Raw genomic sequence first — 23,820 nt, forward strand, 5'->3', positions numbered from 1 at the left:
TGTGCTGCTGAATGTAGAGCCAACCAATAATCCACATACATCACGAGTCTGATCACCAGGAGTTTCTTTTAAATATGAGGAGTAGATTCTAGAGTTCAGATGATAGATTATAGATTAGTTTACCAGAAAACATCTCAAAGAGTTCAGATCAGGAGAGATTAACTTCCCATTATTAGCAAAGTATAGAGAAGAAAACGTGGCTCATGATTGGAAGCACACCATCTGTTCAACATGGTGGACACATTGTTATGACATAGGGCTGCCACTGGTGTTTATTCTGAATGGCTATAGTCTCTGCTCAGATACAAGCAAATACTGCTAAACGAATCAGACAGCAGTAAATGGATAAAAACCCAAAGATTACTGCAAAAGCAACTCACGAGTTTCTTAATGCAAATAAATATTTGATATTCTCCAACAATTAAGTCAGCCACCTGATCTCAGTCTAACAGATCATGCTTTTTAGTTACTGAAGACAAAAGTGAAGCCACAGAAACAACTGCAGCAAAGGCCTATTGCCGAGCATATGAAGGAAGAAAAAACAGCATTCAGTGAGTTCCATGGACAGACTTCAGGCAGTTACAGACTCCAAAGCATCTTCATCCATGTATGAAACACATCGTCACATATTTAAAATAATGCTAGTTGGTCCCATGAGTTCTGAACCTCTAGAAATGGGGTCCTGTGGACAAAAAAACTACGTCTTTCTTGAACAGTTCTGCCTTAAAGCTCAAAGTCTGCCCTTCAATCACATTTTGGTTGCCTGATTTCAAATCCGCTGTGGTGACGTACAGAGGCCAAACTGCAAAAAACTGCCCCTGTCCAAATACTTATGGACCTAACTGTATTTAGCTGGAGCCAACTAATGACTTTAAGGTGAGCACCTTTGGCAGACTCAGTGGCGCCTTCCCTCTGTCTTTCAAGTAAGTGCGAACAGCTGAATGGTCATACAATAGATCTCAATGAAGCTCAATGATCTCGCGGTTAGATCCGCTCTGATATCCCTTTGAACAAGTAAAATCTACAACCAGCGGAGGACAGGCTCAGCGTGGAGCAATGCCAGCGGCAAAAGCAGGGGACAACAACTTCACGTCGTTGCATTTACAAGACGGAGAAGACAGACGGGCCTGTCATTGTCGCTACATGTTCTGTATCAACGAGGATGTTAGAAAACTGCCCAGCTGCTTGTCAAGGCTGGGAAACCAGGAGAGAAGGGGAGTGAGAGAGGGGCACTGATAGAAACACTGCAGTATGATGAGGAGAAGCGCACTGAACTGCACACTTTGTTCCTGTTGAAATAAATGGCAACACACAGGATGGTTGAATTGTGTGACATTCAACCATTTTGTTATTGCGTGCTTTTCATCCAAACTGAAAACAACAGCTTCTACACGACACACTGTCTCACCCCTCCCCCGGATATCTATCAGGGTTTAGCCAAACCTTTAACCTCTCTTCTCATTTACAAACTTTTATTCATGATTTTACATTCTTCTAAAATGTTACATAAATGTGCCCAAAATCTATGTGAATTTTTAAGGTCGTGGTTTGTGTTTTACTTGTTTAAGTGTGCGCATGTAAAATGACGATCTATGAACCTGAAGTCGAAAACAGAAAAAAACCCATCACAAGCAGTTTAAAGACTTTAATTCTGTTTTATTTTTGCCACAAACCATAAAAACTTGCAGCAAGTTTATTTCCATTATTTGAAAGATACTTACAACATCAAAACATACCCAGTGCAGTGCTTCAGACATAATAAAAGCAATTATATTCACAACTTTTAAAATCTCTCTTTTAGAGAGAGCAATGAGGGGAGGAATATCTAGATTCTAGACAGGAATTTGGGGGATAAAAGTTCTGGGAGCTCAGAAGTAGTTTGGCGGCGGCAGAAGAACGGGGTGGGAGGGGTGATGGTGCAGAGGTGCGGGGAGCGGGTGCAGTTGCGGGTAGAAGCCGCAGCTGGCGGGGAGCTGTCCGGTGAGGAATGGGTGCTGAAACAGCATCGGAGGCAGAAGAGAGGTCTGCACTGTCAGGAACTCCGTCCTTCTGTCCTGGACCTCCCTTTTTAGTTTCATCCTCCTGTTCTGGAACCACGTTTTCACCTGTGAGATGCAAAAAAGGCCATAAGGTACTATCCTTTACGCACAAACACAAAGCAAAGGGACTTTTTATGATGTTTATATAGTCTTTGAAACAGATTTACATTTACTGAATTACATCGGGTAACTAGATGGCAACATAGTAATAAAAGTCTTTGTCAGCTTGTGCTTGTGGAAAGCTTTGCAGTGCCACCGAGGAGGCCTTGAGGAAAGCATGCATGTAACATACTTGGGTTTCAGAAAGATTCAGCTCCTCGGCGATTTTCCTCCGCTGCGTAGCACCCAGGTATTTCTGCTTGCTGAAAGTATGCTCCAGTTTGCTAACTTGTTCGGATGTGAACTTGGTCCTGAGTCTCCTCTGCTGGGTGGCCTCCCCCTCGCTGTCATCTCCCACTTCACTCTCGGACCCAGAAGAGTTGTCGCATCTGTCTGGGGGGAGAAAGATGAGAAGTTGAATTCATTTAGTCAAAAATCAATACGCACACAAAGGCCCTATCAACAGCAGCTCTTAAAACAAAAGGTTTATCTGTGAACTTACTGTTTGGCGATGTTGCAGAGTATCGACTTCTTGATTCCTTTGTAAATTCCACGATTTCACTGAGATCTCGCGAATGAAGCGCGGCATCCTTTGTCCGTGGAGTCATCTCCTCATAATAACTCCTGGCAAGGCACTCAACAGAAAAGTTAGCCATAGTGGATAGAAGCAGCGGTTGAAGCAGTATGTGTTTGTATGGATGACTCTTGGCCGCTATATAGGAGGGGCACACTTCTTTGTTTGCATATGCAAAGCGATCTCACAGGAACAATGGGGACTTGATGGCGGTTGTAATTGAGGTTAATAGAGGCAGGATTCTACTTTTTCTCAGGTCGTGCTGGGATGCCCTGGCGCCACTGAGTCTGACTCTCATTTACCTGGCATTTCAAACTGAATGATGTCTGCATAAAGAGTATCATGTCTGTATCCGCCACTAAATGCGATGAGAATAACTATAAATGTGGGAGGTGTGACTTGTTTAACCGCCTTCGGTCAAGAAGAAAAATACATACAGTTACGCAATGTTTCCATCAACTACCCACCACCACCACCATCAACTTATCAACCATCAAAACACACACACACACACACACACACACACACACACACACACACACACACACACACACACACACACACACACACACACATATATATTGTTATATTTTTTCAGGTGATCAAGGGTGTAGGTGGCTCTTTAGCGCATGTTGTATGCGCATTGAGCAACCTGGTGATGATGCCTTTGTCAGGGTGGGACCGGGTGAGTGTGTGTGTGACTGTAGTCAGAGAACATCGACAGAAAGTGAGAAAGTTTCTTTGATCTTTGCTGACTGAGATGTTTGCCTCGGGCCAGCTTGAAACCTGACACAGCAGGGAACCTGCAGGTTGTTGTTTTGCATTTTTGCCGAGCTTAATTCAAAACATTTGAGCATTTATAGCACGTTTATATCAACCAGTGAATTCCTTCGTTCTTACACAACATGGGTTATGAATTGAAATGTCAAAAAGAGAAAAAAAAAACTGTCGTAAATTTACGAGTTTAAAGAGGAGCCCTCGACCCCCTCATTGAATTATCTCAGACTAGTTTCGAATCGAGCTCACTATCTCCAGATGTCATCACACAATCAGGTTTTAACCTCTAGATTCCTTGGCCACACAAAGCTCCAGACTCTCTGGAGCCAGGTCGGAGCCCCAGTGGTAAGTGTAAACTCTTCAATGAGAGGCCTAATTAGGACTAATTGTTAACCATGATCTCCCCGTTACCTTGCATTTGAAGTGCAGTAGTGGGGACAAACATGTTCAGTCTTTAATTGAAGAAAGTGACGTCATTTAGGGTTTCCAGGACACGTTGTGGAATCCTGATTTAATCTATTGTTATTTGTGTATATGGTCAAATCAGAGGAGATACAGTGATGCGATGTGACCTTTAGCCCCCTTTTGTCATTGAGTCCTTCCAGACCCGCCCTCCTTTATGATGAAAGACAGGATGAGCTATTTATGTGGAACTAATACTGCAATAAAGATGTATCATCAGCTTAATCCTTATAATCTGGACAGAGATAGAAAAAACAAAGAAGTCAACTGCTGAAGCTTAAAGGATAAATTTATTAAAAATAAATAGATGTTTCTTTAATTACATACAAAAACTTTTCATTGTATACAGATATTTAAAATCACACAAATAAAAAAAACAACTTTGATTGCGCATCTTCGGCTCATTTGTGTAAAGAGAAGTCTCTAAAGTGACAGTTCCTCAGTAGAAATGTGGGTGGTGTATCATTGTTCGATGAGGGTAGTGAGGAGGCATGTGCTGATGGTGGAGCAACTGCGGGACAGGTAATGAGTAAAAGGGGTGGCCCGTAGGAGAGTAATGGGGTAGATGTCCAGCCATGCTGTGGTACTGAACCGGAGACAGAGGCTGAAAAATGACCGGCGGGACTGGGGGAGTGAAATAGTCTTGGAATTCCCGTTTCAGCTTCATCCTTCGGTTCTGAAACCAGGTCCTCACCTGACACAACAAAAAACAAAAACAGTTCAGTCAGCATCCGCAGCACTGAGCAAATTGGAGATGTCTGCGTCTTCATAAATCCAAAATGTCAAAGAGTTTACTGGCGCGTCTCACCTGAGTTTCTGTGAGGTTCAGCTTTTGTGCCGTCTTCTCTCTCTCCCCGGAATCCAAATATTTCTGTTTGATGAATATCCGTTCCAGTTTTTTGATCTGCTCGGACGAAAACTTTGTGCGAACTCGGCGTTGGGGTCCCGCGTCTTTTCTCCCCTCGTTCCCCTCGTCCACGGAGAGTCTATCCGGGGAAACCCGGTCGCTCTCATACCCGCAGAGGTACTCGCTGACGTCACAAACTAAAAGAAGGAAAACCGTTACAAACTCATCTTCTGCGTAAAGCTCGACTATGCTGTTTAAAGCCTGGAGATGTTGGGTACTTACTCGGTGGGGTGCAGCTTGATGAATCCAGTGGCGAGCACAGTGTTGAGTCCTCGGCCCCGCAGCTCTCCGCTGGCCCCGAGTGTTCGAAGCGTTTAACTGCTTTGGACTTTATCTGCAGGTAACCTTTGCCAGTGGGCGGTGGGCTTGGCTGCACCATGCAGGGAATGTGAGGTTTGCAGGTAAGGGTCGTGTCCATGTCAGCACAGTGCCCCTGAATGTTATTGTGATGGTTCTGGGCCAGCCAGTCCACAGAAAAGTATTTCACCATGTTCACAGTGGAGCTGTGACATGTAAATCCGCCAAGTTTGAGAGGGCCTGTGCTGGCCACGGTCGGCTTTTATTGGGGGTCAGCCCCTAATCGCATTTGCATATGTAGGGACCCTTGTTAATGCCTGATCGATTCCGATGATTGTGGGATAATGACTTTACATATCCTGTGAGTGTGTCAAGACCTGGCGCCGTCTAGTCTGTTTTGAGTCCTTGCATTTCTCTGAACTCAAAGTGAAATTAGGAGCCTCACTCAAAATGATATTTCAGCATTTGCTACTTGTATAAATATAGTTGCTTACATGGATGATATTTTGTTAATATTTCAGCTGAAAAAAACAAACATTAAAGGACCCATGTTGTTTCTAACAGGCATTTTGGCGCTAAATCAGGTTGCTGCGCGTGAAGACAGTAGACTAAGCTACAGCTCAGTTTTCCTTTTAGATAATACCATTAGATTCATTAAGTCAGGATTCACAGTGTATGAGCTTTAGCAACTTTCACTTTAGGTGATTAAACATTGTTACATTTTGGAACCCTTTTTTATTACTTTTACAGCACATGGAATCTGAAGTTGCCCAATTCTCTTTAAATTATGACAGTTAACCCAAACCGCTTCCCACACTTTAGTGATAATTATATTACGCACATTATAATTATTCTGCACTAAAGTATATTTCGATACTGATATTTGTGTAAGTGGGTCTTTATTACTTTCAGTTAAGTAGTTTCTGAAGAAAATGAAAACATGAATATAAACGATATAAAGTAATAAAAATGGAAAGACTGTTAAAACAAATTGTGTACATTTTCAGTTATACTTAGTAGCTGTTTCTGACAATTTTATGCGCAAAACATAAACAGTTATGGTGCTTTGTTAAGGAGGAAAGGTGTATTTGCTCAATTTCTCATGACAGTTCCATTTGAAATCACAGGCTGGGCCTCTGAGCTCCCTGCTTATCCAGTTTGCTAACACGATGGAAGCGTAAACAATAATTCCCTAAGAGACGTCTGATAGTAACCAGGCAGAAAGCAACATTTAACAAACAAGATGGTGTGGGCAGCACCTAAATTTGGGGAGCCATTTCTAACGCTCTCGTCACATTTGTGCCTGTAACCCTCAAGCTCCCACTGCAATCAGATGGAGAACACAATGGTCTCCAGTGGTTTCATATTGACATGTGTTTGATACCCCGGCCAGCGCTGGCGCCAGTTACCCAAGAACCAGCGCTTGGCACAGGCACTTCAAACATTACAGATCAAAGGCATTACAGTAGCAACACAATTAAGGCCGATTGTCGCCTCGTTCACATGCAAATATGCCAAAACAAGCTGCGAGGAAGCTGTGGAGAGGGCGAACAGGCCCAGAGAAAAGAATTCAACTGATCCCCACACATAGATATTAAAATAAGTACTTCTAAAGGGTGTTTACTATCCAAACGCTTTCCAGTAGGATACGCTTTTACTCGCTGGTGTAGTCTACTATCTAGTAGTTGAAGAATGACAGTCCTGCGTCATGTCAGCTAGGTGCCAAATAACCAGACAGACAGCTTTCCGAGAGAAAGCGCCAAACCTGTGGGACTGGCTCTCTGCTGAGATATCTCCACAGGCAGCAGCTCGGTGACAATGCCGCTAAACTGATCGTTTAGTTATATAACAAAGCAGATAAGAGGCTGGTCCTAGTTGTCTCCTTTATCGGCAATCTGTCGTTGTGAAGGCAGGAGTCCATTCAGTCTTTGCGGTCTCTTTATCTCCTCAGCTTTGAAGATGCGCCCCGATCGCGTCAGATAACAATGAAAAAGGCCCGGGACCTCGCCTGCACGCTGAGCCTGTTTCCTCAGCTCTGCCTCTGTGTGTCCCAGAGCAACAGCCGCACTGACTGTATTCGTTTTTTTTTCTTAGTGGGTCACTAGCTTGGATAAAGTCACTCAGCTGGTTTAGTTTATTCTTGAGCAGCTGGAGCATCAATCTTTGTTTAAAAAAACTCACACAGGAAATAAAGGCATTTAGGACCTTCTGGTTTAAATGAAGCCTTTAGTCATCAGACCCTGGATCACTGGTGGGATAACTGTTTAACTACCCATGACACACACTATTGCCCAATTACCCAGTGGGTAATAGGTGGGCTGCAGTGTGTTACTGAACCATATATCCTATTACTGGGATTTTTTTTTACTGGAAAATCCTAAATAGAGTAAAAAGTGAGAATTTTTTTTCAGTTAAATGTAAAGCAGATGTATGAAGTCTGAGCACCCCTAAATTATGCCTCAGTCTTACACTCCACCACAGTCTCTTGCATGCTTAAAATCCCACTGAGCTTATATTAGATTTGCTTTGAACGGATGACATGTTTCCGATATCCCCAGACGTCCATACGAGATGTCAGAGACAACAGCTGTAGGACACAGTTCATCACAAAGGATGCTCATAAATATCTGAATATTTGTGCCTAAAAAAAGGATTAAAATGGAATTTCAGTGCCCTCCGGTTTGCAGGATAGCATACTAAAAACTGATTTGCCAGTGAATGACTTTCTGCCAAAATTAATGGAGCACAAAACATGAAACATTTCGTTTTTTAGGAGTTATTTCAGTGCTGTGTACAGTCATTTCATATTTATATGAAACACCTAGTTGGAGGGAAAACTGAGCTTTACTTCTACAGTCGTCTGATTTCTGCACATTCATCTCACATATTAGCTTTTACTAAGATCAAAAAATGGCTGAAATGACGGCTGTTATCAGTATGATTTACAGTATGTGCAGTGCAGATAGGCACGCTTGCTTGGTGAGTAATATAAAAATGTAAAAGCAGATTGTGGTCAGAAGGTTTACTCCAGCTTAAAACTTAGTGTAGCCATCATAATATAACTCCCCACACTATAAATGACATTTTAATCCTGTAAACTGCAGGAAGAGGGAAACCCAAGCAACAGCTCTCTGCCTGATACAACAGCACTCTAACCTGCCATACGGCCAATCTATCACGGATGTTGTCTGACAATAATGAGCTCTGGCAAGAGAAGGTTTATAAAATCTCATTTATTTGGCCATATTAAGCAAATCGTCATAGCATGTCACATTCCATCTCCACGCTGGGTTTCACCGCGTGCGAGAACAGACAGCAGACACAGGCTGAACATCATTCCTCGAGTAACATTTTGCATGCCGACATCTCATTATGTTCCATCATTTGCTCGGTAATGGCAAGTTTTTGTCACGACTGTGAGCGTGTCTTTCTGCATTTCACCACACGCTATTCTTAATGAATGCAATTACTACACATGGCGCTGTTTAAATGGGATTATTATATTTTAATTTATCAATCTAGTCATGTAATTCTTATTTCAAATCCTAATTGGTAAACAAATAGAAGCTATAGGCTTGTGACCAGCGAGAGGAAAAACAACATCAAGTGTTTTAGAAAGGTGTTCACCCACCATGTGTCACAGGAATATCTTCAGTGCTCCTTGGCATTGATTTTTCAGGTGTCTGGAAAGCTACTGGAGGGATGGAAAACCATTCCCCCAAAGACCATCCCCTCTTTTGGTGTTTTGGAGAATGCATCAGACTGCAATGTCCCCTCAATTAGGTTGAGATCTGCTGACTGTGAAGGAGCAGTGGATGGGCCCGCTGCAATACTGGATAAGAGAAATCTCATAATAGCTAGAAAGGATTTTTCATACAAAAAAATAAGGTGATCAATCAGAAACACATTTTTGGATCTGAAGCGAGCCTTCCCTCTGCGGGGACAACTGGAGCCAAACTGTGCCACTTAATCTCGTACCACCTCTGTGTTGAACTTTAAAAAGGAAAAAAGAAAAAGAAAAGAAATAATCGTGCTTTATTTCACTTGAATGACTGACATGGCTGGATTCAAAGTTTGCAACCTATTTACCTCCACTACTTTCCTCTGATGCAATTACTCATGCTCTGCAGGTTTTGCTGTGTGGTGATATAATGAAACGCGGGCCTTTAATCATTTTGGAATATGCACCGTGTACGCACAATATCAGCTGAAATAATGGAGTCCTCAATAATCTCGCATTCACTTTACATTGTGACTGCTATTTGTGCAGAATCACAGTTCTCTCTTTCATTATGTTTTCACAGTCATTTCAGTCACGTTTGTGTAGAAAACCATATGAATTCCCTTCAGAACAGAACTTGGATCTCCCACAAGTTCCAAGGAACCGAGAACATTTTGAGGAACTGCATTTCCAATGATATTAACAGCGTCTAAATTAAATGCCGTGTCAATCGAAACAGGAAAAAGTTCCCGCTCAGTGCTCACTGCTTTCCAGAGATTCTGAAACTTTTTGATGTCGTTGGCATCACTGAGTGCTCAACTACAGCAGCATTTTCTTACTGTACCTATTAAAAGATTGAAACTGCGGAGACCGTCTTTGTGGTTTAATCATCGAGCTGAGATCAATAAAAATCATAATGAAGAGAATTTATGACCAAGTCCAAGCAGTTTGATTAACACTGTAGCCAGAGCAGTTCTGGTTAAAATAAAAATCCCAAAGAAGTGACACGACGACATCATTTACCTGAAAATAGTGTCTTTTTGTCTTATGGGCTGACAGGCATGTTAATTGCTGCTGAGGAGGAACTGTCTTTGAATCCAGCGTCCAGTTCTTATAACAATCACAACACATCGATGCTTTGTGGTAAATGCTAACGTCAGCAGTCCAACATGCTCACAATGACACTGCTGCTAGTGTTAAAGTTTGCAAGCCACATTTTACGCTCAAAGTTTAATGTGTTGTTAAATTTGAGTTAGATGTAAACACAAAGTTTTCTTAGTCTGCTCTAAACTCAAAGCAGAAATGTCAAGCATGCAACCAGAACTTGCTGCCAGAGGCTCCACTGCAGTCCAAAGTATAGAAATAGCTGTGAATTCATTAATGACTTCTTCTTTCTGCTTTTATTAAAATGCACTAGTATCCCTGGTGTGTTCATGCAGTGCTAGCATAACTCCACTGTAGTAAAAATGTATCAGAAAATGAAAAAGCAGTTTTATATCTAGAAAAATTATTTGAATCATAAAAGAACCACAAGTTACAAAAGTTTTTTTCGACTTCATAGATCTGCTCTTATCTGTAAATTGTAATTAAAGGATGATGACAGCTTTACTTAGTGTGGAAAAGCTTTTTTTTTTAATAAAGGTTATGACGTGAAAATTGTACTCATTGAAGATCAAATTATACCGTATGTGCCCCGGGACTTAATAAGTGTGACATCCAGAGCTGAAGTATTAATGAAACAAACCTGACCTCACGACGGCGCTAAATTAAGAGTTAAGAATCGGTGAAGCTGTAACAGTCAGTTAGTTAGTTGTCGGGAGATTTAAGTGAAAACCAAACTACTGGTATGAGGAAACTAGTGAGAGGATTTCTAATGTTTCTGTATAAAACAAAAATATTTGCAGAAATAAAATCTTTACAAATGCTTCAATGCTTCCAAAAGGTGCCAAAAAAGGTCATTTTGGAAGTTCCCCTTAAGGCTCCTCACATATCAGCTGATATTTTGCTTAATGGTGCATATTCTAAATATCTTATAATTGATCATATTACTACACTGCTATATAAAGAACCTTTGGCTTTTTGTGTTTTAGGCCCTCGCACAGTAACTCACTTTTTTAATCCGATCTTGGTGTTGGACAAGCATTGTACAGCTGCCATGTTTAGTCCAGATATGCTTACATACAGGTTTTAACAGCTAAATTACAGAAGAAGAATGTCAGTATTAGCTGAGGAAGAAAAAATTACCCACTACTCCTGTTGGTTTATAGGAAAAAAATGCTAACATGAAAATCAAGCATGTGGGAACAACAGCAGAACCTGTTCATACACAGAGCTTTTAGCTAAGTTCACCTCAGATTCTATATTACTGACTAAAGTTAAGGTGTTTTTGACAAACAGTCAATTGATATCAGAAAATATTTTCCAGTCTGGGACCAGGGAGTGTCTGCGCACTGTGGTCTGGACATGGCGCCTCACTTTTTGGCTCGTACATATCCAGGTGTTGACCTCTAACGCCGGGCTGTGAAAGCATGTCTCACTGGAAGGTGGCCTTAACCCTCCTCAGTGTGTCCTGGATCCTCCGTGTCTGGCGCTCGCTCGACTGCTGGAAGTTGGCATCGCTGTTGGCGGCCAAGAGGTGGATGTCCGAGGTGGTGAACCGGGCGATGCGGCGGCGAAGGTAGCCCTGCAGGTCCCGGTCTGGGCTGTAAGGGTACACGGCCTCTTGGAAGGCATGGACCTGACTCACAACCTTTGCTATGCTCCTACAACCAGTGACGGAACGATGAGGATGAGCACAACATGAAATGGGGAGACACAACAAAGTAACAGTGACACCATTATAAGAATACCTAGGTGGTGTTTTTTTCTTGTAAGCAGCATTCTTAGCTTTGCCTGCGACCTGGTTTAGAGAGCAGGGATAGCCCAGGGTCCACAGTAACCAGCTGTCTCTGCTAGACATGCTCGTGACCCCAGCATCTGGCTACACTGCGTCACCTCTCAGCATCTGGCCCGAAACCTTTTCTTCCAATCAAACGCCATCCCACAGGCGCCATCTGGTGCTAGCGCTACCCTAACCGACACCTCGAATTCAACAGCTGTGCCATTACCATCCAGCCGCCACGTGTTGTGACCTCAGCATCTGGTCAGCCATATTGGAACGAAGGAGAAGGACACAGGAAAATGCTTCCTGCTGGCTGACTTTGTTGTAGATGGATTCACAGAATATGAGGCCTGAGCTCATTTTAAGTTAATGGCACTAACTATTCATACTTTAGGTTACTCCAGGGACAGGTAGCAAGCTAACTTTACTGGCTGTATGCATGTTTGAACAGCATCACTCCTTTAACTCTGACATTAGTGCAAATTCCAGCATGCAGTATAATAACACTTTATGATTCCTAGTGATATTTTTGTGGGGATCTTGATAAGGAGAATTATGCACATGTAGGACTTTGGCTGCTTGTCATCACTTTGATTCCACGTTTCAACAAATATTCGACCGGCACAACTTGCCGTTCGTTACTGGCAGTCATTAGTTAGCAGTCCTCATGATGACTGCTCAGAATGTGTTGGCATGTGTGTTTTTCTAATGTGTGTACACATAATTAGCCATGCTTGCTGTTATATTACTCCATATTAGCATCTATGAAATGAGACGGAAGGAACGTTTTATCATCAGTAGTAACAAAAGCATACTTTCACTTAATGTGTTTGCCAAGTGTTACCTCACCACTATTTTAATTTTTACCTTCGCCAAGGTGCTCATGTTATTTGGCAGCTTCTGTGAGCGCGTGTTTCATTCTGTCTCTAAACACAACAGCTCAACAAGTTTTGAATGACTTCTGATAAAACCTTGTAGTGGTGTAAAGTGAGGTCACCAAGATCTTCAAGGTCAGCTTAGTGATTTACCCTAACCCTATTGGTCGAAGATGGACAGAAAGTCATATAACTTAGAACTACTATGACATTTACCACTGTGGTGTGTATTGTCATCATATAGAAAGTATTGCATGAAGACTTAAGATATTGTGTTTGACCTCTGACCTCTCCTTCAAGGTCAGTAGGCTGAGAAAGTCAAAGTGATAGAAATGCTATGCAGAGCTTTTTAAAACTATCTGTTTTACTGCCATTGTTTGTAACACAACATGTAGACAAGTAGGGAATTATGTATGTTGGGATTCTACATATCACATGACTTCAGACCTCAGAGGTTTTCTTCAAGGTTAAATAAGGTCAAACTTTAATAACGTGTCTTTTATCTTTAAATTGCACTTAAAAATTTTCTGCCTTCGTTTGCATTGCAAAATTTAGGAGATTACACTGACATATGGGGATATTAATATCGCAAATATGTCACATCTGACACTTTACATTTGACTTCTTTCTTGACCCCAAAACATGTTCTATCTTTAAAGAAAGTACCTGTCAAGAGAGCCTGAATATGCTGCCTTGTTAGTTAGAAATATACTGTTGCGTAATATTATATAAGAAGCTCAGGCTACCTACAGAAGTAGAGTGCGTGTGGGGGGGAGGGGGGCATTCAGTGGTCATGCCTCACATCCGACACTGTTTTTATTATTTACGATAAAAATCCAAAGGTGAGCAGGCTAGCAAGATAGTACCATAAATACTATACCATACATCAGACACAGCGTACCTCAGTTTGGTCCATTTGTAAGCCCCGGTGGTGAGAGTGAAAGCTCCGATCTCTAGCTGCTGCACGTGCATAGCCAGGATGTGGGCTGAGGGCAGCGTGGGCTTCTTTGTTGTATGTTCACCTCCCATAAGACACAGATCATCACTCTTCAGAAAAACCTGATTAGGAAGCAATACATCCACACAGTGAATAAATACGCTCTTACTGGCAGAGAAAATCAGGTCAAAGATACTTGATGGAGTCCAGTGCAGAGGTGATAGCGAGAGCCTCGGAAGATTAAAAAGAAAAAAAAAGTCAACCCTTTGGACATTTCATAGTCAATAGGCCACGCAATTTATCCTACAAACTATTACAGCTAAAATAGAGAAGTCGGCAAGTGTTTCATTTTGTGTAATGTGTCAGGTTTTTTGGGTTTTTTTGAGCAACTTGGAGCAGGAGAACCAGCTGTAAGCACACGACACCCGGGAAAGTAGCTCGAAGCTGTTTTTCTATTGATTTGTTTGCCCTGCAGCCCAGTTTCACAATATGTGGCCATCCTAGCCTTCAGTTACAAACACCATCCGTGTGTGCTCATGCTCAAACACACACACACGCACACACCTGCACAGCTCGTAGCTCCTCCAGAATCTCACACACCTTGGACGACAGATGTTTCCACGCCTGTTGGCAAAGGCAACAGTAGTTTTATTAATCATTACCAAAACAGCAGCTTCCATATAGCAACACTCAGTGAACGGCACCTCCCTGCAGATGGATATATGGAAATTTCTCCTATTTTCCCCAACTCTGTTTTTTTTGTTGTTTTTTTTAATCACTGCTTTTCAGAGTGGGGGGGTGGGGGGCACATTCTTCCTCGCTGTGTTTGTTCTTCCTACATCTTATTTGAATAGATTAATTTGAATTTTTTTATTTGTGAAACGAATTAAACACCATCCAAACCTTCTCGCAGTAGAGGGAAACATTTAGCTTGAGGGGCAGCAAGTTATTGCACAAACTTGTGTGAGGAGGAAAGCATTGCCACGGAGCCTTACCGGTAATTGCCTGACAATCACGTTCTCCAGACCTCCGAGGACCTGCATGGCCGTGGAAAAGTTCCTCGATTCGTAGCAGTGCTTTCCTATCCACAGATACTTGGTCAGCAGAGCAACTTGTTTCTGCAGGGGAGGAGAGATTGCAAGAGAAACAAAAATAAACAAAACAAAAAAAGGCAGACAAAGCAAAATGCTAAAATCACGCAGCTCTCTCAGGCTGCATTAATACACACGTACACTGGCAATATATGAAAAATGTTACATGTCAAAGTGCTTTGTGGACACTATGTTTTATCTATTACTCATCTGCTTTCTTGAAAAAGATATCAATGTGAAAATTATTTAACGTGTGTGGAAAGTGTTCATCTGAGAGCTGCACTTGAAGCTCCTTTATGAGGACAGCTTAAATCAGTAGGAGTGAATCCACATTTGTCCAGGAGCTGCTTTTTTGGGAAGCAATGAAAGCTGTTGTCCTTGTCATAGAAATCATAAGCAACACAAATAACTGAAAGAATGAGGTAAAGCTGAGGTGAGGAAGTGCAAAGATAGTTTAAGTGCTCTTTAAATAGTCAGAGTATTTGTCATAACGGTGTGAAAAATGCTCCAAAGTGCACGGATAAGTCCTAAAACAGCTGAACATCTAGTGTGTTCTCAAGATGTATTCTCATTGGTTTGCTCGGCTTTTTGTGAGACTTATTAAACAGTTAAATAAAGAAGCTACTTTCAGCCTGTGACTGACACCAGAGTTCACGTGAGAAATCAAAGCCCGCGCTGTGACAGCGATGACTCCCTTTTATTCTCACCGGGGAATAAACTCCCACCGAGTTATGAGTCCTCTCACCTTGACAGAGTCGCAGATGACTATTTCAGCAGAGATCCAGTTAGTGACACTATCAGCGTACGTGAGCAGCCGCTGAAGGTAGCTCTCTGAAGCTGGCCCCTCACGTGCAAGCCCACTGCTCCCCTCTGCTGGTGGAATATGCTGCGACACATTTCTGTTAGGAGAGCGTGAGATGTCGGAAAATCTTCACTGGATTTTATGGCTCTAAGTAAGCGCCCACCAAAAATCCCATGTATTAAAGAACATCTTTAGATTTTCAAATGTTGTATTTTTCCAGGGAAGCTGTGATGGGTACTTCCACTTGTGGAAAATATTATACTTTGTTTATCTGGCATTCACCTGGACCTTTCATGTTTTTCTAGATGTCACCTGAAGAGTCGTCCCACCCACACACTACAAGACATAACTGCACAATTTACATTTGATACACAGTGAAGCCCACAGTTATTCATAGCTCCTCTTTGTTTGTGTCTTTTGTAAAGCAGTAACAGCGTTTTTCTGCCAAATTTAAACTCACTAAAATCTAAAATCTTGACTTTCTTTAAATTCTGTTCGACTATAAAAGCAGAACTAGCCACATGCATACCATTCAGTCAAAGTTTAACTGTGATGAACGCTCAGGTCAAGCGTTGTGAGAGCCCACAGAAATGATTGCTACAGGTGGGTTTAGAGTTGTGATTTAAACTGTTTCACAGAGTCTAGTTCAGGGATGTCAAACTCATTTTTCATGGTGGGCCACATACTGCCCACTGTGATATTAAGTGGGCCACACCAGTGAAACTCCTCTTTCTGTCAGTGTAAAAACATTTAACTAAACAGGTTTTTTCCGTCGTAAATGTGTAATTGCAGAAAATGTCCCGGGAGCTCATTGCTCAAAGTGTGTTGTATTTATAAAAATGAAGAATTTGTTAATTCGCAGAAAATAATTCTTGCCATGGATGGACTGTAAAAAAAATTCCATAGCAGATATGAAAAACAGGAAATTTTCTGTCATTTAATCTTTTATTTACCCTTCTTCCTAAAGCAAAAGGAAAAGCTGTAGAAGTGTGGGTGGAAGCAGATTGAAAGTGAAACACTACTGTGTGCAGTAAAGTATTGTCCAAGGTGGATCCAAAGACCTTTGACACTGGAGGATATGTTGACCTAAAGGTAGGGCTGCTCAATGAATCGAATTTTAATCACGATTACGATCTGGACTTTCAACGATCATTAAAAATGACTGAGCCGATTAAGATAAGATAAGATAGAACTTTATTTTTGTGTCTTTATGTCATCCATAAGGGATGCATTTGACATATGTTTAACATATTATAGCCCAACAAGTTACTTATAGCACTTTAAATATGAGCAATCGCTTTTTGGCAAATACCGGAAATCAGTTTTTGGCAGACAATCACTTTTTGGCACAACACCGGTCCGTGAAAATATTGTGGGGCATAAACGGTCCGTGGCGCAAAAAAGGTTGGAGACCGCTGATTAAGAGGACCCGAGGGAAGCTCGGAAAGCTAAGCAGAAGTTATTTGGAGAGGAGAGTGACTGCCGTTGGTTGAAAAGAGAGGTAAAAAAAAACTTCAGTGGTGTTGCACACTATTTTATATTATTTTTTAAAGTCATTGTTAACCCTTTAAAGCCGGTCAGAGCAGCACGCTCCGTTTTGCGTAACTATTTTTAAATCCCTGTAGAACCTGAACCACGTAAGCTAGCGCAATAATTTGTTTTGCATATGAAACCGGAGGAGTTGTACTTACATCTGATGCCATCAGCTTGTCCTCGGTCACGGTTTCGTTCCACATAAAGCTTTGCAAAAACTGCATAAAAACCGCTTGCAGGAACAAAAACATAATATTCCAGAAACACGCTTTGCCGATCCGACCAGCTGTTCTTAACACTTCCCACAGTGAAAAAGATGTCAGCACGAACTATCGCATGTCCGCAATTTCCTGGCCGAAACCGGAAGTGACGTCATTTTCGCGGAAGTTGTAGTTTTTTACTTGTAGGCCTTAAAAGCCTATACTGGTCATGTTTGACTTTTCTGAATAGTTTCTGGGATGCTTAGAACTCGAATTGCACTGCTGGAAATAGTTTGTTTTGATGCACCTGCTGTTTTCTTTGCAAATTTGCATCATAGGATTGTTTTTTCGTTTTTCCTGCAGTATATAAAAATTGGTGTATCTCCAAAATAAAACTATGAAGACACTCAAAATAAATTTCCTGTTGGTGTAAACTATTTTTGCAACTTTTTTGTATTTAAAGTTTTGAGGGATAAACCTCTTAAATTTCTCCAAGTAGAAATATATGTAAAAAAACAAAAGAAAAATGATTTTCAATTTTTTTGTAGTTTATTGCACTTTTTTGCAATTAATGTAGTTACTATGGACTTAATGCATACATATTATTAAAATATGGGCTATAACAGTTGTATAGCAACTTGAGATGCTCCCACAAATGGCACTACAACATGTAAAAAATAATATAAGCTCTGGCGGACTTGGTTCTATAGTAGGTCGTAAGGGTTAAATAAATATCGTCAAATATTCGAGATCTCAATTTCAGTGAAAATAATCGTGATTATCATTTTTGCCATAATCGAGCAGCCCTACCTAAAGGTGTATTCTGGAAAATGAGCCAGTGAAGATTAGGCAGTTTAGTTTGAGCTCAGTATCACAACTAAATTGTCTTTAACCTGCCAACTCCCTCGTCCAACGTCTGTGTGCTTCCCACACATTCACACTCTGATGAACTCATCAGGAGCAAGCTGCGGTTCAGTTTCTTGCCAAAGATTGTAGTAGCCAGTTAGCGAACTACCAACCTTCCAATAAGTAGAATGTAGAGCAGACCTAGGTGTTGATGGAAACTTTATAAGTAAAATCTTCAGTATGCATATGGTTAAATAGATATATGATAATTTTAGTATTTCATGTACTGTGCAGAGAAGAAGTACAAACAGGTGTTTGTATATGGAACACACACTCTGCATAAAGACTGGAAGAAACAGCAGAGAAAGAAATGAAGTGAATCTGTGAGTGGGGACGCTGAACAGTTTTTCTATACAGGTCACTGAATGTTTGATGGGGTATGAAAATGATGTTAATCATACACTGCGACCTTCACAGGCAACACTTCTCAGCACAATTGAGCAGCTGTGGGTGATTGTGCATAAACATTCAAATGCTCTGCACCTAAAAATCCTTTCATAATAGAGGGCCAGAGACCTCTGATCGTTTGCCAAGGTGCTGTGAAAGCTATTTCAGAGGCTTTCAGAGGCTCTCTAATGCAGGCTTTATAGCTTTTGTACTCACTTGTTCGGGGTTGAGACTTTGTCCCTGACTCCTTGTATTCTGGAGTTGAGTAAATGAACTGGATGGCATCCTTGGAACATTTCCTGCATTACAAGAGTTACAAATACAAGATGCAACATGACAAGCTGGTGAATTCTTAGAGACACGGCTCCCTCTAGTGGCTTGAAATGATAACAACATTAGGTGGTGTACCAGTCACATAAATGGTGTGCTACCTGCTGCAGGAGCGTGAGCTGTTGGGCTATGTGCTGTGCACTGTACTCATTTTGGCTGAAGGGCAGTCGTTCTTCATTGTGCAAGCAAGTGCTGGAGAGCTCATCCATCAGGGAGCGGTGACAAGGCATGGGCAGAGCCACAGCAATGGAGAAGGCCTTCTCTTTAGACATGGATGCAGAGGGCTCCACCACTCGCGAGATCCTCCACTGCAAAGTTCACACAGAGGCTTAGAAATCTGGGAAGCCATGTTTAGGGCAATAAAGACTTCTTGTTAAGGGATCTGATCTTATTGGAAAATAGATCAAGATGAAATTTGGCTCAACAACAAGAATGTAAATATTGACCTTTTTCCCAAGATCCTCAGTAGATGAATGCAAACACCCAGAGTCATCGACTTCGTCAAAGCTGATTAGGCTCCCTGTCAGATGGCTTGCTGCACTCATACTCAGCGGGCTGTGAAGACCAATAAGCAAGGCTTCCCCTTGGCTGTCTACAGGAATCACCTGTGGAAGCATTAAATGGAGAATATTTGAGAATATTTTTCATTCAAAGGAATGGCGCTGTACACAGTGTGTACATATCTGGCTACCTCAGTATTAAGGAACTTTTCTAACACGTCCACGAGGCTGGAGTTAGGCACAAAGTCCACTGTTCTGCAGTCTGTTATCCAGAAGTGAAGCAAGTGCAAACTCCGATGGAAAACCTTTTCACTGTCTCCTGACAAATCAGGTCCCTCCCTGAAATGGGAAAAGAAATAAAACCCACATGTAACGTGTTTCATACCGTGTGCCACATTTTGATTAGTCATTTATTGGAAGAATTGGAACTGCACACTGCTCAGAGCTGTTCCTCTGTCGTCCTGAGCTGCTGGTTGTACTTTACCTTACAGCACAGATGAATTTATTCATTATGAACTGCAGTAACTGCTCAGGAGTGCAGAAGAAACGATACGTATACAGGAACTGCTGGATGTAGCCCTCCACAGCTGCATTTCTGTGATGAAAACAATCATAGAGACACTAATTAGAAATCAACACAAGGCATTATTAGAAACATGATATATAGAAAAAAAAGAAACACGATATGTAGAACAGATACATAATATACAGAAAGGAATATAAAAACATTCGCAAACCGTCCAGACCCGGCAAATATAACATACAAGAGGTGAAGTTGAAGGAACTCTGAAGCAACTTCCTGCTATATGTGAGTTACCCTACATGTCCTACATCTGGATCTTTTCCCACACAGATGTGTAAATTTCACAAAGCATTTTAGGGAGAGATCCTTCCAAGGTGCCCTAAGCTACTTTAACGACTCCTTTCAACGTGAGGGAGCAGTGACGTCACTAAAATCACAACATTGTCAGTGGTGGTGGGTCTCATGTGAGCGGCCAGATAAATGGGAATTTATAAAGACCCTCTGTGTTTAGCTGAACCTGCACTTTGACTTTAAGGCAAATTAAAAGCTAAAATCTGTGAGCCAATTGTTGAGGACAAAAAAATGCCAAAATTGTCTGTAAGTTGTACTACTGGCAAAAAGCCCCCAAAATCTTGGAGGGATCTAAGGGGAAACAGTTTGATGTGTGGAGGATGATGTTTGAGAGCCTTAAAAGTTTCTTAAGCACAGGAGAAGACAGCAGAAAGACAAAAAGGTGGAAGAAACACTGCAAATGCTATCTGACCGAGCTAAGAAGCTATTGTAGATCTTACAGCTGATGCTGTTTGAGGTTAATTCCACTGACGATACGGTTACATGTCCCACCCAGTGCAATAACGCCGCTCATTTAAATGATCGTCACAACAATCAGACAACTGGTAACTCGAAAAATGCAGGAAGGAGGGAAACCGCTTCAAAGCGCGCATGCCCTGACAGAAGAAGCCCCATCGCTCTCGGACCTCAGCTGAGACTGCAGGACGACCAGAAGAGCTTCGGCTGAGGACCTCAGGTTACGCGCAAACGGTGTCAGGAGAGCTGAAACACAGCTTGGTGTGAGCCCAGAAAGGGCCTTAAATTTCACAGAAAAAAATCCCCAAATCAATTAACCAATAACCAATGAAGCGAAGCTAAAATAGAGGAAAGTCTGGCTTCTGAGTTTTTGGACAAGCTGTAGTTTGTGTAGTCTTTATTGGCTCAAACAAAAATATAATAAATTACAATAATATCACCTAGAGGTAATAAAAGGGGATCACCTGAGCCGTCAGCTGAGGGCTGGACGTGAGCTCAGCTGATTACTGTGGAGCGTGACTTCACAGCCAACCAGAATGCAAATCAGAGAAAAACTGCACTTCCAGTTTCAACTAATTGCACCTTTTGATCAAATGTTTCGTACCTAGTTCAAATTTTTAAGCCCTCAAGTTTAGCAGGTATGCTGCCTATCAGCCAATATAGTATATAAGTGTAGTATGCTGACATCCTTACAATTAGTCAGCATTACTGAGAAAAAATACCCTGCAAATAAAAAATTCCAGCTGTAATAAAGGCCTTATTTTAGAAAAAACACATCAATAAAACATCAAATATATTCTTAAGTTTCCCGTTGTAAGTGAATACACTCTTTTGACTCTGTAAAATCCCTTTGTTGGACACATAAAAAGCAGACGGAAGGTTAAATAACTCAGCCTATGACCTGGATCACAGCACTGTAAAACTTGACTAGAAAAAAAGAAAAGAAAAGAAAATCGACCCTCAATCAAATGTACCTGGCGTAGAGGTATGCCATGAGGCCCAGAGAAGATCCAGCCTGCAGAGTGCTCTTCCCTTTGCTGGTACCAAAACTCAAGACTGAAATGTCCTCTGAGGACTCGAGGTCCAACGACTCGAGTTCACAGACAGCCAAAGCGGGGAGCAACGAAAGCTCCAAACCCCACTGATCCACACTGAGAATCTGTGGAAATGAAAGAAATTCTATCAAGCTTACAAGAACTGGGTTGTTAAGTATGATGCATAAGATTTTTGGGTAAGCTTCTGTACCTCGAGGTATTTCTTCACACTATCCAAGAAGGCTACTTTGGACCTGAGTTCCTCGAGCTGTGACTTGAGTTTAAAGAGCATTGGCTTGCTCTCAGGACCTTTGGAATACAATAAAGGTACAATACACACACACAGTCTTTACATGCTGTATCAGAAACACAGCATTTTGCCATTTTCATACTCCTGCGGCGTGTTAAAACGAGCACCCAACCTTTGTTTTTCCTCTCTTGTTGAATCAACTTCTGGTAGAAATTTCTTGTTTTCTTTAGATTCCTTGTTTCAATTACAAGCTGCTGCTGCAGTTCCTGTTCAAAGGAAATCACACAGAATCATACAAAGGCCCTAAAACTGCACCACATGCCTTCTGCTGAAAGAAGCCGTCGGGCGTTTTAAGTGTGTATGGGCCAGTGTTTTTTTTTTTTTTTGTCCTCTCTTCACCGTGGCAACAGAAAGCAACAGCTCTTTTGAAGTGAACTGAGTAAGAAGTCGCAGCATCGCAGCTCTTAAGGTACGTTTATTAGCTTTCACGCAAACCTTCAGAAGGAGCAGTGGTGCCATCAAAGCGCTCAAACACAAGGATGATTCATTAATATTCTTTTGCAAATGATAATAACTTTCTCTGCTGAGGGGCTAAGTTCAACATATTAATATTCAGATCCAGTTTGGAGAGAATAATATGCCAATTACCCTAAAGTCCCCCACATGTTCTCGTCCTATTTACCCCAAAGCCTGACCGTGCCCCACTTCATTACAGATAGGAAAATAAGTCTCACGCTTAATCAAAAAACTCGACCAGGTGAGGAGCTGAATGAAACAGAGAAGCACTCGATTTCAACCTCAAGCAGCACAACCAAAACGATTTAAACTTTAACTTCGAGGATATTTTGATGGAAATAACTTATCTCGGCTCAGGGCACAGAAGACTGTATTTATTAGTTTTTTTCAAATGCCTTAAAAAAGCGATAAAACATTTGCATTTACATGAATTTATAGAATAATCCATTGAAATTGCATAACATTTAATACATACACATTTAATGTAAGCGGCATGAAAAGGTGATAAATAAATCATGGCATCTCCCGTTCGTTCAAACGCTCAGGGTTAAGGTCAGGGATGATTCAGAGGCGGTGGCCATCGTAGCTTTACCCACCTGTGCTTTTACGTCCAGACATGGCGATCCTGTGTGCTGTCCCAGATTCCCTGCATACTGGATCACATCGGGACTAAAGCACTCTTCGCCGAAGAAGGCCAAGGCCCAGTCCGGGCTCGAAATGAGGCCAAGACCCTCTGCTCTGAAACCGGAGGAGAGAAGCCGCTCAGACGCCACGGAGTCGCTGTCCTCCATGTCCTCGGAGCAGTCTGGGCTCATCTGCTCATCGTGGGCTCCTGTAAGCCTTTCCTCTCTCTCTGATAGAACCTCAGCTTCAGAGGGGCTTTCATCGCTGCCCCCCACTGAATGACCTCTTCCTTCCATGACCCCCAAGTCTGAACTGTCAGCGTTCACGCCTGGAACTGTAAATAAAGACAGAAGAGAGAGAGAGAGAGAGAGAGAGAGGGATTGGATCACATGGAGAGTATAAAAAAGGCAAACTGGATTTGTGAAGTAAACAGAGAGACAGAGAGAGAGAGGGAGAGATCCAAGGGTGGCGCTGAGGGTGTTTGTTGCTAACCCTCTCGTGGCTGCACAATGCACTTACTGTTTAACAGATGCCCTTAAACCAATTCACAGTTCAGTCACTATCCTGTTCAGAGCCTGTCTGTAATCAAGACAGCCCATGTCTAACATACTTCAGTAATGACAAAAACAGACCCAAGTGTGTGTTTGTGTGAAAGTCACTGACCGGGAATGAGTTTCAGAGAAAAGGGAGAAGAAGAAAAAAGCCTTTGCAAGTTTGCTAGCACGCCTTGGACCCTTCTGAATGAGGC

The 23,820-nt window shown here is 41.8% G+C and overlaps 3 protein-coding genes across 4 annotated transcripts in view; all 3 read right to left on the reverse strand.

The window, feature by feature from the left end:
- Positions 1-1,868: 1,868 nt before the first annotated feature.
- On the reverse strand, positions 1,869-2,794 carry ventx (VENT homeobox). The gene is made up of 3 exons (XM_085369878.1): positions 2,641-2,794; positions 2,332-2,531; positions 1,869-2,105 (listed from the first exon to the last, which is right to left on the reverse strand). The coding sequence occupies exons 1-3, from the start codon at positions 2,792-2,794 to the stop codon at positions 1,869-1,871; spliced, it is 591 nt and encodes a 196-aa protein (XP_085226004.1).
- Positions 2,795-4,390: 1,596 nt separating this feature from the next.
- vox (ventral homeobox) lies at positions 4,391-5,563 on the reverse strand. The gene is made up of 3 exons (XM_085369799.1): positions 5,081-5,563; positions 4,760-4,995; positions 4,391-4,645 (listed from the first exon to the last, which is right to left on the reverse strand). Exons 1-3 carry the CDS (start codon positions 5,346-5,348, stop codon positions 4,391-4,393), a joined length of 759 nt encoding a protein of 252 aa, XP_085225925.1. The 5' UTR covers positions 5,349-5,563.
- Positions 5,564-11,288: 5,725 nt separating this feature from the next.
- kndc1 (kinase non-catalytic C-lobe domain containing 1) overlaps positions 11,289-23,820 on the reverse strand; it is a 50,228-nt gene continuing 37,696 nt past the window's right edge. Inside the window, exons 18-31 of one of the 2 annotated variants that reach the window (XM_085369550.1) lie at positions 23,045-23,400; positions 22,105-22,198; positions 21,894-21,991; positions 21,623-21,807; positions 19,803-19,913; positions 19,510-19,657; positions 19,265-19,423; positions 18,920-19,126; positions 18,705-18,787; positions 15,406-15,559; positions 14,565-14,687; positions 14,134-14,193; positions 13,534-13,691; positions 11,289-11,638 (exon numbers count right to left, since the gene is read on the reverse strand). In XM_085369550.1, the coding sequence (XP_085225676.1) occupies positions 11,410-11,638; positions 13,534-13,691; positions 14,134-14,193; positions 14,565-14,687; positions 15,406-15,559; positions 18,705-18,787; positions 18,920-19,126; positions 19,265-19,423; positions 19,510-19,657; positions 19,803-19,913; positions 21,623-21,807; positions 21,894-21,991; positions 22,105-22,198; positions 23,045-23,400 (2,165 nt within the window). In that variant the 3' untranslated portion in view covers positions 11,289-11,409. Of the gene's footprint in view, positions 11,639-13,533; positions 13,692-14,133; positions 14,194-14,564; positions 14,688-15,405; positions 15,560-18,704; positions 18,788-18,919; positions 19,127-19,264; positions 19,424-19,509; positions 19,658-19,802; positions 19,914-21,622; positions 21,808-21,893; positions 21,992-22,104; positions 22,199-23,044; positions 23,407-23,820 lie in introns of both variants that reach the window. The other variant, XM_085369548.1, reaches the window with a different exon arrangement.

Source organism: Diplotaxodon limnothrissa, linkage group LG13 (assembly GCF_057381915.1).
Source record: "Diplotaxodon limnothrissa isolate DT_005_m linkage group LG13, D_limnothrissa_male_GT1.1, whole genome shotgun sequence".
Lineage (NCBI taxonomy): Eukaryota > Metazoa > Chordata > Actinopteri > Cichliformes > Cichlidae > Diplotaxodon > Diplotaxodon limnothrissa.